The sequence below is a fragment of the Ictidomys tridecemlineatus genome, chromosome 11, assembly GCF_052094955.1.
Source record: "Ictidomys tridecemlineatus isolate mIctTri1 chromosome 11, mIctTri1.hap1, whole genome shotgun sequence".
NCBI classification, from domain to species: domain Eukaryota; kingdom Metazoa; phylum Chordata; class Mammalia; order Rodentia; family Sciuridae; genus Ictidomys; species Ictidomys tridecemlineatus.
Window position 1 is genome coordinate 25,190,367 of NC_135487.1, and position 12,781 is coordinate 25,203,147.

Consider the following 12,781-nt stretch of genomic DNA (forward strand, 5'->3'; position numbering starts at 1 on the left):
TAGCTGGAAACTGAGGAGCTGGATTTACTCTGGGGTCTTTATTGTGAGCCCCTGTTGACTTAAAGAGCAAATTCTTGGCAGATCTTGGGGGTATTGGGACAAGATAAGGAATGCTGGTCTGTGGGAAAGTGATGTCAGTCCTTCACTCCTTTCTCTCACCCTCCTAAAGGTCGACTTTGAGGTGACAATCCCTGGGGAAGGGAAGGATCGAATTTTTAAGGTCTCCATCAAGTGGCTAGCCATTGTGAGCTGGCGCATGCTGCATGAGGCCCTGGTCAGTGGCCAGATCCCTGTTCCCCTGGAGTCGGTGCAAGCCTTGGATGTGGCCATGAGGCACCTGGCATCCATGAGGTACTGGGTGTAGTTGATATCTGGGCTATAGTGTTGGTAGAACTGCTCTGGAGGGAGGAGGGGAGTGAGCACATATTAAGGTCCCAGAGTGTTCAATGAAAAAAAGTTGAAATCCTACCATGTACCAGCAAGTGTGTGTATACATTTAGGTGGTTTAAATCCCAACCCTGTCCTTAGATGTCTTTGGGTCTCACCCCATCTGTCCCTGCAGGGCAGAGAAAAGGTAGAGACTTTCACAAGGTCAGTCATACAACTAGTAAAGGATCAGAGCTGGCATTAAAGCCCTGGTGTCCTGCCTTCCAGGCCAGGGCTCCTCCGTGCCCAGGATGCCTCACAGGGTGGGGGCCTGTGCCCGAGGGACCAGTTCTCTGCCTGTCCCTGCCAGGTACACCCCTGTGGGCCGCTCCTTCTTCTCACCGCCTGAGGGCTACTACCACCCGCTGGGGGGTGGGCGCGAGGTCTGGTTCGGCTTTCACCAGTCTGTGCGCCCTGCCATGTGGAAGATGATGCTCAACATTGATGGTGAGTGGGGAGAGCTATGGAGCCAGGGGCACCCCAAGTCCAGTCATCATACTCCCAGCCTCATCCCTCCCAGCTCTGCAACCACACTCCTAGTCTAAATCCTATAGCCCTGGCACCCCTTTGTCCCCTATCCCAGTACCCTATAAGGAAGAGGGTATTCATTACAATGCTTGCACTTAGTCTAGAAGACAGAACCTGAGCTGAGCTATCTCTACCCTGTCCCCACAGTCTCAGCCACTGCCTTCTACAAGGCACAGCCAGTGATTGAGTTCATGTGTGAGGTGTTGGACATCAGGAACATAGACGAGCAGCCCAAGCCCCTCACGGACTCTCAGCGTGTTCGCTTTACCAAGGAAATTAAGGGTGAGGACTCAGCCAGGTGGGGAAGGAAAACAGTGCACCTTTTTCTTTAGCCTTAAGAGGAAATTCCCTTGGGAGAGGCCAAGCCTGGGCACATGAGCAACCTATTCCAACTCTGACAAGTAGTGTGTGTATCTCAGGCCTGAAGGTGGAAGTGACCCATTGTGGACAGATGAAGAGGAAATACCGTGTGTGTAATGTTACCCGCCGCCCTGCTAGCCATCAGACGTAAGTTGGCAGGGTTGCTAAGTCATACTCAACTGGTGGAAGAGGGTTGAGATTTCAAACACTCCCCTAAGTCCCCTTCTCCCACTGACCCTGAGAATGAGCCTTAGACTGGCCCTGTTTTTGAAGATAAGCTGTGGGAATTTGGCATCCCTCCTCCAACCTTCCCAGATCCATTGATTATCTCTACAGTAATTTTACCTTCTTGATCTTCTTTCTTTCTTGGGCCTTTACTATAGAGCAGGCATATTCCATTAATTCTAGTTATTGTTCTATAAATATTAGAATCTCTCTCAATTTATTCTTCTTCTTGAAGAAAGCAGTCCAGGCTCCTGGGCTTATCCTTGGGAAAACTATACTTTATTCCAGCTCCTTTCTTGACTGAAAGCTATGCTGGACTCTATCTACTCGGTGTCAGGCTTTATGTTCAATGTTAGAAATATGTAACGATCAGATATGCTCCTGACTGGGGTGAATCATAACCTTCAAATATTTGGCTTTTGCCACGGAGCCCAGCATTGCCTGTTTTCCCAAGAGTGGCAGTGCTCAAAGAAGTTGGGTAGGATGAAGCAATTTCTGAAACTTTTCATGGTTGTGGGTCTACAGAAGTGGGATTGAATGCTGGGTTATGATACCTCCTTTCCTTCCTTCAAACAGGTTTCCCTTGCAGCTGGAAAGTGGACAGACTGTAGAGTGCACAGTGGCACAATATTTCAAGCAGAAATACAACCTTCAGCTCAAGTATCCCCACCTACCTTGCCTGCAAGTTGGCCAAGAACAAAAGCATACCTATCTGCCCCTAGAGGTAAGGCTGCCAAATAATGGCTGGGCTGGGAAACAGGCATTATACCAGAACACTGATTATCAGAGATCTGTTGATTCATTCATAATCTCTCATCCTCATTTTCAAGTTTAGAAAATTGACAAGATGAAGAAGGCATGAGGTAGGTCTGTGAAATAGAGGCCTTTGTCTTACCTGCTGAATTCTTTTCTTATCCCTGGTTCTACCCTTGTGTTCTTTTAAGAGGCTAGGCAGAAGGACAACATATATTTACTGTTTAATAAGTAATTAGTTCAGTTGGGCACAGTGGGACATGCCTGTAATCCCAGTGGCTCAGGAGGCTAAGGCAGGAGTATCACAAGTTCAAGGTCAGCTTGAGCAACTTAGTGAGTTCATAAGTAATTTAGTGAGACCCTATCTTAAAAGTTAAAAAAGGCTGGAGATGGAGATGTAGCTTAGTGGTAAAGCACATTCAAAAAAAAAAAAAGAGTAATCAGCATTCAAACAGATTTTCAGATACTCATGTTATCTTTCATTTTTTTAAGTTGTAGATGAACACAATACCTTTATTTTATTAAATTATTTTTGTGTGGTACTGAGGATTGAACTCGGTGCCTCACAAGTGCTGGGCAAGCACTCTGTCACTGAGGTATAACCCCAGCTCCTGTTATCTTAATTTCTTTTTTCCTGTTCTCCGGAGAGATCCTTCTTGACCTAGTGTACCTTATTCTACAAATGTGCATTATTCTAAATAAAATGGAAATGAATAGTACTAAATTCTGTTTCCCTGGTGGTTAATGTGTTTATTTTGAAAAACCGTGAGCCCTAAGATTTGTCATACTTTTATACTTTGGTAGATGATTGAAATCCTGCAATTAAAGAAAAAATAGTAATGCTATTTAAGTTACAGAATACAGTGCAGAATCCCTGGGCTGTATTTGGTTTAGTATGTGCTAGACAGAATGTCTACTGGAAAACTTCTGCAGTTGGCTTCATTGTTTAGTCCAATATTACTCAGAAAGTAAGGTCAGTACACCAACAGGATAGGCATCACTTGAAAGTTTATTTAAAATAAAGAATCTCTTTCCATAGTACTGAGTCAGAATCTGCCTTTTAACATCCAGAGGGGATTTATAATTATATTAAAGTTGGGAAGCAGTACCCTAGACTATTTTTGGTTTTCATTTATTTTTTAGTTGTAGGTGGACATAGTATCTTTATTTCTTTTTTTTTTTCTTTCTTTTTTTTTTTTTTTTTGGTACTGGAGATTGAACTCAGGGGCACTTGACCACTGAGCCACATCCCAGCCCTATTTTGTATTTTATTTAGAGACAGGGTCTCACTGAGTTGCTTAGTGCCTTGCTTTTGCTGAGGCTGGGTTTGAACTCTCGATCCTCATACCTCAGCCTCCCAAGCCGATGGGATTATAGGCATGTACCACCATGCCTGGCCCTTTATTTCATTTTTATGTGGTTCTGAGGATTGAACCCAGTGCCTCATCAATGCTAGGCAAGCACTCTATCATTGAGTCACAAACCCAACCCCCCTAGGCTATTTTTCATCCTAGTAGCTGGAGTCAGATAGCTCAGATCAAAGCTCAAGCTTTTGTGAGTTTCTAAGATTCTGGAACTAAACCCTGGAAATGAGACTGAAGGGGAAAGAGAAGCCAAAGCCCATAATTCTGACTTGGTTAATAGCTGGTGATGCACAGAAAGTAGGTTGAAAGCATTATGTTCTTTGAAGAATAAATAGAGATCTTTAGGGATAGTTTCAGCTAAATTGATACTGGGTGATAATGTACTGTAAGCTGAAATTTACTAGCAAATTAACATTATTTCTGTTTAAACTATAGTTTTCAAGGTGAATAATTTTAATGATTTATATCTTGGTTTTTTAATTGTTGTTGTATAACAAGTAATTTATTGAGTTCTTACTATGTATTGTGTACTCATTTATATCCTATGAATATAGAGATTAACAAGATAGACAATGTCCCTGCTGTCATGGAACTTACATTCTGAAAGGGGAAGAATAATAAGTTGATAAACAAATAAGATAGTTTCAGATGGTAGTAAGTGGTATAAAAATAATAAAACAAGTTAGGTGGGCTCAGTGATGCATGCATGTACTCCCAGAGACTAGGGACGCCAAGGCAGTGGGATCACAAGTTTGAGACCATGGATGGGGATGTGATTCAGTGGTAGAGTGTTTACCTACCATGCATGAGGTCCTGGGTTTGATCCTCAGCACCCACAATTTAAAAAAAAAAAAAAAATCTTACATCTGGTGGACTAGGGTTGTTACTCAGTGGTAGAATGCTTGCCTAGCATGTGTGAGGCACTGGATTCAATTCTCAGTACTGCAGATAAATAAATAATAAATTAAATGAAGGTCCATCAGCAACTAAAAAAATTTTTTAAAAAATCTTACATCTGGCATCATCCAGAAAAAAAACAAAAACAAAAATGTGTTTGAAGCCAGCCTCAGCATCTTAGAACCTGTTTCTAAATAAAATAAAACGTAAAGGACTGTTTGTAAAGCACCCTTGGATTCAATCCCCAGCACCAAGGAGTGGAAAAAGGATAATAAAGCAAGTTAAGGGCATAGAAGTAAGGGTGTGAGGGGTTAGGAAACTACTTTAGTTGTTGTTGTCAGGGAAAGCCTTTTTTAGGAACTATTGAACTAAGTCCAAAATTATGCTTACCAACCTTGTAACAGCCTGAGGGTGGGCTTTCAAGGCAAGAGAACTAGCAAGTTCAAAGGCTCTAAAGTAAGGTGGAGTTTGGTTCTCTTTTGAGGGCCAGATAGAAGGCGCTAGTGGTAGGAATGTGTTATATGATGTAATAGGAGATGATGCTGGAGAGAGGTGCAAGTCAAATCATATAAGATATTGTAGGCCAAGGGGGATTTTTTTTTTTTTTTAAGAATAGCTTCATCAAGATATGATTAACATACCATAAAATGCATCTTCTTAAAATGTACAATTGGGTGGTTTCAGTGTATTCACAGAGTTATGCAACATTTTACTAATTCCAGCTATTTTCTTTACCCCCAGAAGAAAGTGCACACTCATTAGCAGTCATGCACTATTCTTTTTTTTTTCCCAACAGCCACTGGTAACCACTACTCTATTTTCTGTCCCTGGATATGCCTTCTCTGAACATATCACTTAAGTAGAATCGTACAATATGTGGTCTTTTGTGAATGATTTCTTTTATTTAGTATAATTGTTTCAAGATTCAGCTTGTTATTTTCAAGGTTTATCTGTGTTGTTTCATTGCGTGGATATGTGTCACATGTCACATTTTGTTTCTCCTTCAGTTGATGGACATTGGGTTGTTTCCACTTTTTGACTATTAAACATAAGGGTGCTGTGAACATTCTTTATACATGTTTTTGTGTGTGAACACATGTTTTTGTTTCTCTTGGGTATGTATTTTAAAGAGTGAAATCATTTATAACTGTGTTTAATATCTTGAGCTGCCAAGTGTTTCCAATATGGCTGTGTTGTTTTAGAATCCTGTGAGTAAGGGTTCTAATTTCTGGTTAGTGGAATTTTATTCTAATTAGAATAGGAATCAATTGGAAAGTTGTTTGTTTTTGCAGGATGGGTATCAAACTCAGGGCTTTGTGCATACTAGACAAATGCTCAGCCACTGAATTATATCTTTTTTTTTTTTTTTAATTTTTTTATTTATTTGTTTAAGTTCTCGGCAGACACAACATCTTTGTTTGTATGTGGTGCTAAGGATTGAACCCGGGCCGCACGCATGCCAGGCGAGCGCGCTACCGGTTGAGCCACATCCCCAACCCCATTGAGTTACATCTTTAGCCCTGGAAGATTTTTTTTTTCTTAATGTATTTTTTAGTTGTATATGGACACAATACCTTTATTTTTTTTATTTATTTTTATGTGATGCTGAGGATTGAACCCAGTGCCTCATTACATGCTCTGCCTCTGAGCCACAGTCTCAGCCCCAACCCTGGAAGATTTTAAGTAAAAGAAAAACAACATGGATTATTTGAATTCCACAGCTAGAAACTAGTAATAGCCCAGTGCCTCCAATTTAAATGTTCAAATCAAAATTCATTTTCTGCTTTCATTTTTCTATTTCAAATTGTGGTAAAATATATATAATATTAAATTTGCTATTTTAACTATTGAGTATAGAGTTTCATAGCATTAAATATATATACATTATTGTAAAACTGTCATTATTCTCTATCTCCAGAAATTTTTCATCATCTCAAACTGAAACTGTACCCTGTTTAATAACTCTCCATTGCCTTGTCCCTTTAGCTCTGGAAACCACCATTGTGCTTTCTGCATCTATGAATTTGACTACTCAAGACACCTTATATAAGTTGAATCATAATATTTGTCCTCTTATTGGCTTATTTCACTTAACACAATGTCTTTAAGGTTTATGTTGTAGCATGTTAGAATTTCCTCTGCGTAAAGATTGAATAATATTCCTTTGTGTATGCCACATTTTATGTGTTCATCCATTGATGGACACTTGAGTTATCTCTACATTTGGCTACTGTGAGTAAAGCTGCTGTGAAAAAGGAGCACAAATACTTATTCATGTCTCTGCTTTCACTTCTTATGAGTACACACCCAGAAGTAGAATTGCTGGTTCACATGGTAATTCTGTGTTTAATTTCTTTTTTCCTTCCTTCCTTCCTTTATTCTTCTTTTCTTTCTTTCTGCTAGTGATTGAACCCAGGGCCTTGTGTGTGGGAAGCAAGCAGTATACCGACTGAGCTATATCCCCAGCCCTGTGTTAAATTTCTTGAATCACCATACCATTTTCCATAATGATTGTACCATTTTGCGTTCTCATTAGCAATGGTTCTGGTTTCTTTCCTGCGTTAGTTTTTTGCTAGTGTTAATTCTATAGCACTGGAAACAATGGAGAGTGCTACAACTTTAAAACATCTTTAAGAGAGCAACCGCATAAATTTTAATAATGCTGGATGTCCGTTAAATTGCTGATATTGTGTGTTTGTTAAAATATGGAACTTAAAAGCAGGTGACCTTGGTTTGGTTTTCCCCTCCCATTTTTAGCATGAACTCTGGGAATTAGAATGAGAACCAGCATGTATATCATGTTGGTCTTAGGGAGCATGTTATACATTTCATCTCATCTAAATATTTACAACAACATTATGAAACAGTGTTTTTCCCCATGTCTAAGATTGTAGAAGCTGAGTCTCAGGTTAAGGGACCTGCCAAAGGTAACATCATTTAGAAATACAAAACTGGACTTTAAACCCAAGTCTCTCAAAACCTACTTACCCTTTATTCTGCTATAAACCTCCCGCTCACAGCATCCTGAATATATTGGGAAGTGGCAGTCTTATATATCACTAGACTTTTTTTTTTTTTTTTTTTTTTTGTCTTCATCATTTTCTCTTGGAGCCAGAACAGATGAATCACGTAGCAGGATGTTCCTCACAACAGTGGTGGACACTGTTGGCTGACAGTGATTTCTGTAGTCTGGGGGCTCAAGAGTTTAAAAGCCCTCTGTAGTCCTCCTCAATTGTTGTAGGATGGAACAACTCACTTCCTGCCACTAGTGGAGACTACTGTAGGAATTAATTTGTTTGAGTTTCAGTATTCAGAAGAGCTCTATGTTATAGTTTATTGAGGGTTTAATGTGCTCTAAAAATGTGCTCAGTCCTTTAAATCCTTTATTTCCTCTCCATACGGCCCTATCAGATTGATATTCTCATTTAATAGACCTGAGCTCTGAGTCTGGATCCCAAGGTTCTAATCACATAATAGTATTATTTTTTGTTTTGAATGTGAATATTTTGTAACATATATCAAGTAAAACTCAAGAGGAGAATACATGTATGTACAAGAGATTCTTTCCCTGGTTGACAGTGAAGGTCTCTTATAGGATGGATTGAACTCAAGCCAGAGCTGCCTGTCCTTTTCATTTCCTCAGGTCTGTAACATTGTGGCTGGGCAGCGCTGCATAAAGAAGCTGACTGACAACCAGACTTCAACCATGATAAAGGCTACAGCTAGGTCAGCCCCAGACAGACAGGAGGAGATAAGTCGCCTGGTCAGTGGGGTTGCAGAGAAATGCATGCTCATTTACTCAGTTATTGGGACCCTTGGTAGCATAGATGTTTTAATGCCCCAAAAGAACCTCCTTCAAGAGAACCCAAGTTTGGATTTGGTGCTGGGGACCCCACAGGGCTGTTCTTGCTTCTTGACACTATAGCTATTTTGATTTTCCCCTCCTGATAACTTTACTGTTGTCCACTGCTGCTTCCTTCATTTTTTATTCCTCCTCCCACCTTACCTTTTAGGGCTATTTCTTGCCAACTTCAGCTTCTCTTCAGGGCTCTCTCCTTGGGACCCAGAGGGTGAGTTACGGTATTACCAAGCTGCTCCTAAGATGTCCTTCTTTGCCTGCAGATGAAGAATGCCAGCTACAACCTAGATCCCTACATCCAGGAATTTGGAATCAAAGTGAAAGATGACATGACGGAGGTGACAGGGCGAGTGCTGCCGGCGCCCATCTTGCAGTACGGCGGCCGGGTGAGCAGGGTCAGGGCCACACAACATCTCTGGGGCATATGTGGGTGGTTGGGTTGTTTAACCAGGGGCTTTTGGTCCCTACCCACTTGGTTCTACTGAGACTCACCTGGGCGCCCCCCTCTGCCTATTCGCAGAACCGGGCCATTGCCACACCCAATCAAGGTGTTTGGGACATGCGGGGGAAACAGTTCTACAATGGGATTGAGATCAAAGTCTGGGCCATCGCCTGCTTCGCACCCCAAAAACAGTGTCGAGAAGAGGTGCTCAAGTAAGGAGGGTTGGTATGTGGGGTTGAAAGGGTGGGAAGAAACCCAGAGCTACTGTTCCCTGCTGCCCAGGGATCAAGATGGATCAATCTGTTCTTTCTGTTTTGTCTCTGCCTGCCTTGTCCTTTCTGGCTGAGACTTCTTCTTTTTCCTTTTTTGTCCATCTGTGGTTAGGAGACTTCAATAAGGAGCCGTGTCTGTACCAGAGATGATGATTTTAGGATATGAGTCTCCTAAGGGAGAGTTTAATTATTTTGTTGTTGCAATTATTATCATTGGTAATAAGTAGTGGTAGTGATAACTATAATGTTTATGACACATTTTATTTAAATACCTAATTTATGTTCTCCCATTTCATCTTCATAGTGAATAGGTAGTGCTATTTCCATTTTCAGGAGACTGTAGCTCAGAGAGGTTAATAAGTAACTTGTCCAAAGTTTGCACATCAAGAAAGTGTCAGAGTTGGGATCAAATCAGATCTGAGCTTCAAAACTTATGTTGCTAGTTGCAAACAAACAAACAAACATAATAAGCAGCTTGGTTAGCTCAGAGGTGAGCTGTCCTCTCCTATCCACAGAATTTGTTCCAAGTGACCTGAATTAGGTGAATATGACTAGTAAGGGTCTCTGCACCCTCAGGGCTGAGTGACTTGGAGTAGATGGCAGCTGTGGGGAAAGTGAAATAGCTGAATGGCTTAAGGAAACAAGCTAGGGGAATAATAACTTCAGTGAATGAATGAATAAGTGAAGTCACTGATCCTTTCTCTACAATCATTTGTTTTTAAACAAAAAACTTTTATTAAGGTATGTTTTAAAAAAATCCCACAAAACTCATACTTAAAGTGTACTGTTCAGAGATTTATGCTGTGGTGTGTGTGTGTGTGTGTGTGTGTGTGTGTGTGTGTGTGTATGTATCAGTGAGTGACACAGAGTGAGAGAGAGAGAGATTGAGAGATAGAGAAGGAGAAATGTATTTATGGTACTGGGGGATTGAACCCAGGGTGTTCTACAACTTGAGCTACATCCCCAACACTTTTTTATTTTAAATTTTATTTATTTATTTTTGTGATACTGGGAATTGAACCCAGGGGGGCTCTACCACTGAGCTACAACCCCAGTCCCTTGTATTTTTTTTTTTTTATTTTGAGACAGGATCTCACTAAGTTGCCAAGGCTGGCCTTGAACTTGCTATCTTCCTACTTCAGCCTCCTGAATTGCTGGGATTACAGGCATGTGCTACCACCATTATTTTTATTTTTATTTTGAGTCCTTCTTAATTTTATTTTTATTTTAAGACCACCAGGTCTCACTAAGTTGCTGAGACTGGCCTTAAACTTGTGCTGCTCGTACCTCAGCCTCCTGAGTTGCTGGGATTTTGTGTCACCATCCCCACCTTTTGCTATCTTGATGTGGTGGCTCTTTGGATGTAGAATTGGGTCAGTGTACTCTGGGTATGAATTAGAGTCAGTGGAGCTGGTCATGTGGGGTTGTGATGAAGATAATGGAGACGTGCCCTTGTGGGTTCAGATGGTCTTGGAGTCTTCATAAGAATTAGTTCTAGCAGTTCCTAATAAATCCACTGACTCTAGACCCTGCCCTTGCTCTTCTGCCCTCTCCTTACCATTTCCACATAAACAGCCACCACTGTCATAATTATGGTTTCTCTTAAATAGATTTTTTTGGGGGGGAGGGTCCCCTTTCTTGGGTTCTTTGGATTTAGCTCCATTTGGGATAAGCTGCTCTTGCACTTGGCCTAGCGTTGGAGGGTTGGCCCTTAGCAGTATTAGAAGGGCTCCCAATTTTTTTTCCTTTGAGCCTGATCATTTCATTGGTAGCTCTATTCTCTGTATACTTCTCTCTTTCTTCCATGTTCTTTCATTGTCTAATTTTTTTTGTTTGTTTGTGTGTGTGGGGGGCAGTTTTTTGTTTGGATCATTTTGAGGCATCAGGAATTGGTAACTACAATCTCAAGAGTTGGAAGGGGTCAATTTCATTGGGCATTTTCCTCTCTCAGTGACCCCCTAGGTATAGGGGGTGAGAATGTGATATGTGCATCTGGATCAGTGACACCCCATTATATGTGTGATTGTGAGCTAAAGGTAAAGACTTCTGAGTCTTCAGCAATGGCACTGGGTGAGATTGTCCAGGGAAAATGTGCATTCTAAGCAGAGGCTGAAAATAGAAAGTAAACAGAACAATGTCTCCAAATGTGGGGGAGGCAGTGGGATTCAGAAGCACAGAGAAAGAGCCCCCTTTTCATTTGAGAATGGGGGAAGAAATGAAGTGAAGTAGGAGAAATTGGTAATTGGGAATGGATGAGGAAGTTCTTTGAACCCTCAGGATTTTTCTTCTGGCTAAGGAGACTCTATTATTGTTGGGTCAGATTTCAAAACCTTCCCCCTCCTAGATGTTTCTTAGTACTTTTTGGTCCCTAGCACTGGGTACAGTATCCCAAATGTGGTCTGTTATTTAGAGAAGATTGGGAATACCCCTTCCCTTGAAGAAGGGACTCACTATTAATGAAGTCTGGTAACTCATTGGCATTTTTGGTAGTTACAGCAAGCTGTGTGCAAGGCAGAGAAATGGAAGAAATGATGTTAGTGGACCTATGAGAGCCCTACTTCTTGTTTTCAGGAGACAATGCTTAGGTTATGTTTTTTTAATTCTAACATTTGTTTTGAAAAAAGAATTAAATAATAAATGTAGAGGATAATACACCTTTCATATATCCATTATCCAGAGTTTTGTCAGTTACCTTATCCTTTTTTCAAAAGTAAATATAAATAAATTTGGCATTTTTTAATATCCTTCATTCTAGTCCCATTCCTCCCTTCTGATGTGGCATCTAAACAACTATTTTTGTTCTCTGTTTGTACATTATTGCATTTTTGTGATGCTGTGGATTAAACCCAAGGCCTTTCACATGCTAGGCAAGCAGCACTCTAACATTGAGTGTGTTTGATTAATTTTTAAAAATTTGTTAGTTTTTTTTTTTTCGGTTTTAATTTTTTATTTGTAAATGGACACAATAAAGGTTTTTTTATTTTTATGTGGTTCTGAGAATTGAACCCAGTGCCTCACACATGCCAGGTAACTGCTCTACCACTGAGCCACAACCCAAGCCTGTCTGTGTTTAAAGATTTTTTTTTTTTTAGAATTTTTAAAAATATATTTATTTATTTATTTATTTTAGTTGTAGTTGGACACAACTCCTTTATTTGTTTGTATGTGGTGCTGAGGATCAAACCCAGGGCCTTGCGCTTGCTAGGCGAGCGTGCTTCCCCTGAGCCACAACGCCAGCCCATGTTTAAAGATTTTTAAAAAATTAAATTCCCTGATGCCTGTTTCAGTCTGTCAGTTTATTTTTGTAGGTTGATTTTTTTTTTTTTTTAACTATATTGCATGTGTACCCTGTCTACCAACTTTGTTTTCCTTTCCCAAGATAAAGCCCTAAACTAAAGGAAAGAAGCTTGTTTAATTAGCTCAAGGTATCAAAGAACCAGTAGGGGAGGAGGAAGTTTGTTTTTACTGAGCATCTCTTGAGCTCGCATCACTTTGGAACCTCATTTATTTTGAGCAAAAGGCCTTACAGTTAGACATCTGCCTATTTCTTTGCATATGTAATGAAGCACAGCTTTCAGCTGCTTGAATCAGGGACAAGGTAGGAGCCCTGGGAATACCTACAGGTCCTTTCTCTGAGGCTTTCTCCACTTCCTTG

At 40.5% G+C, this 12,781-nt stretch overlaps 1 protein-coding gene across 7 annotated transcripts in view; it reads left to right on the plus strand.

Annotated features, from left to right (window-relative positions):
- The window catches only part of LOC101975448 (protein argonaute-1), a 37,046-nt gene that overhangs the window by 8,325 nt on the left and 15,940 nt on the right, over positions 1-12,781 (plus strand). For 3 of the 7 annotated variants that reach the window (XM_078025913.1, XM_078025911.1, XM_040288371.2), the window contains exons 4-11: positions 170-351; positions 737-873; positions 1,102-1,236; positions 1,374-1,461; positions 2,116-2,263; positions 8,197-8,316; positions 8,676-8,807; positions 8,933-9,066. In XM_078025913.1, the coding sequence (XP_077882039.1) occupies positions 170-351; positions 737-873; positions 1,102-1,236; positions 1,374-1,461; positions 2,116-2,263; positions 8,197-8,316; positions 8,676-8,807; positions 8,933-9,066 (1,076 nt within the window). Of the gene's footprint in view, positions 1-169; positions 352-654; positions 874-1,101; positions 1,237-1,373; positions 1,462-2,115; positions 2,264-8,196; positions 8,317-8,675; positions 8,808-8,932; positions 9,067-12,781 lie in introns of those variants that run through there. The other 4 variants (XM_078025912.1, XM_005317806.5, XM_078025914.1 and 1 more) reach the window with 3 other exon arrangements.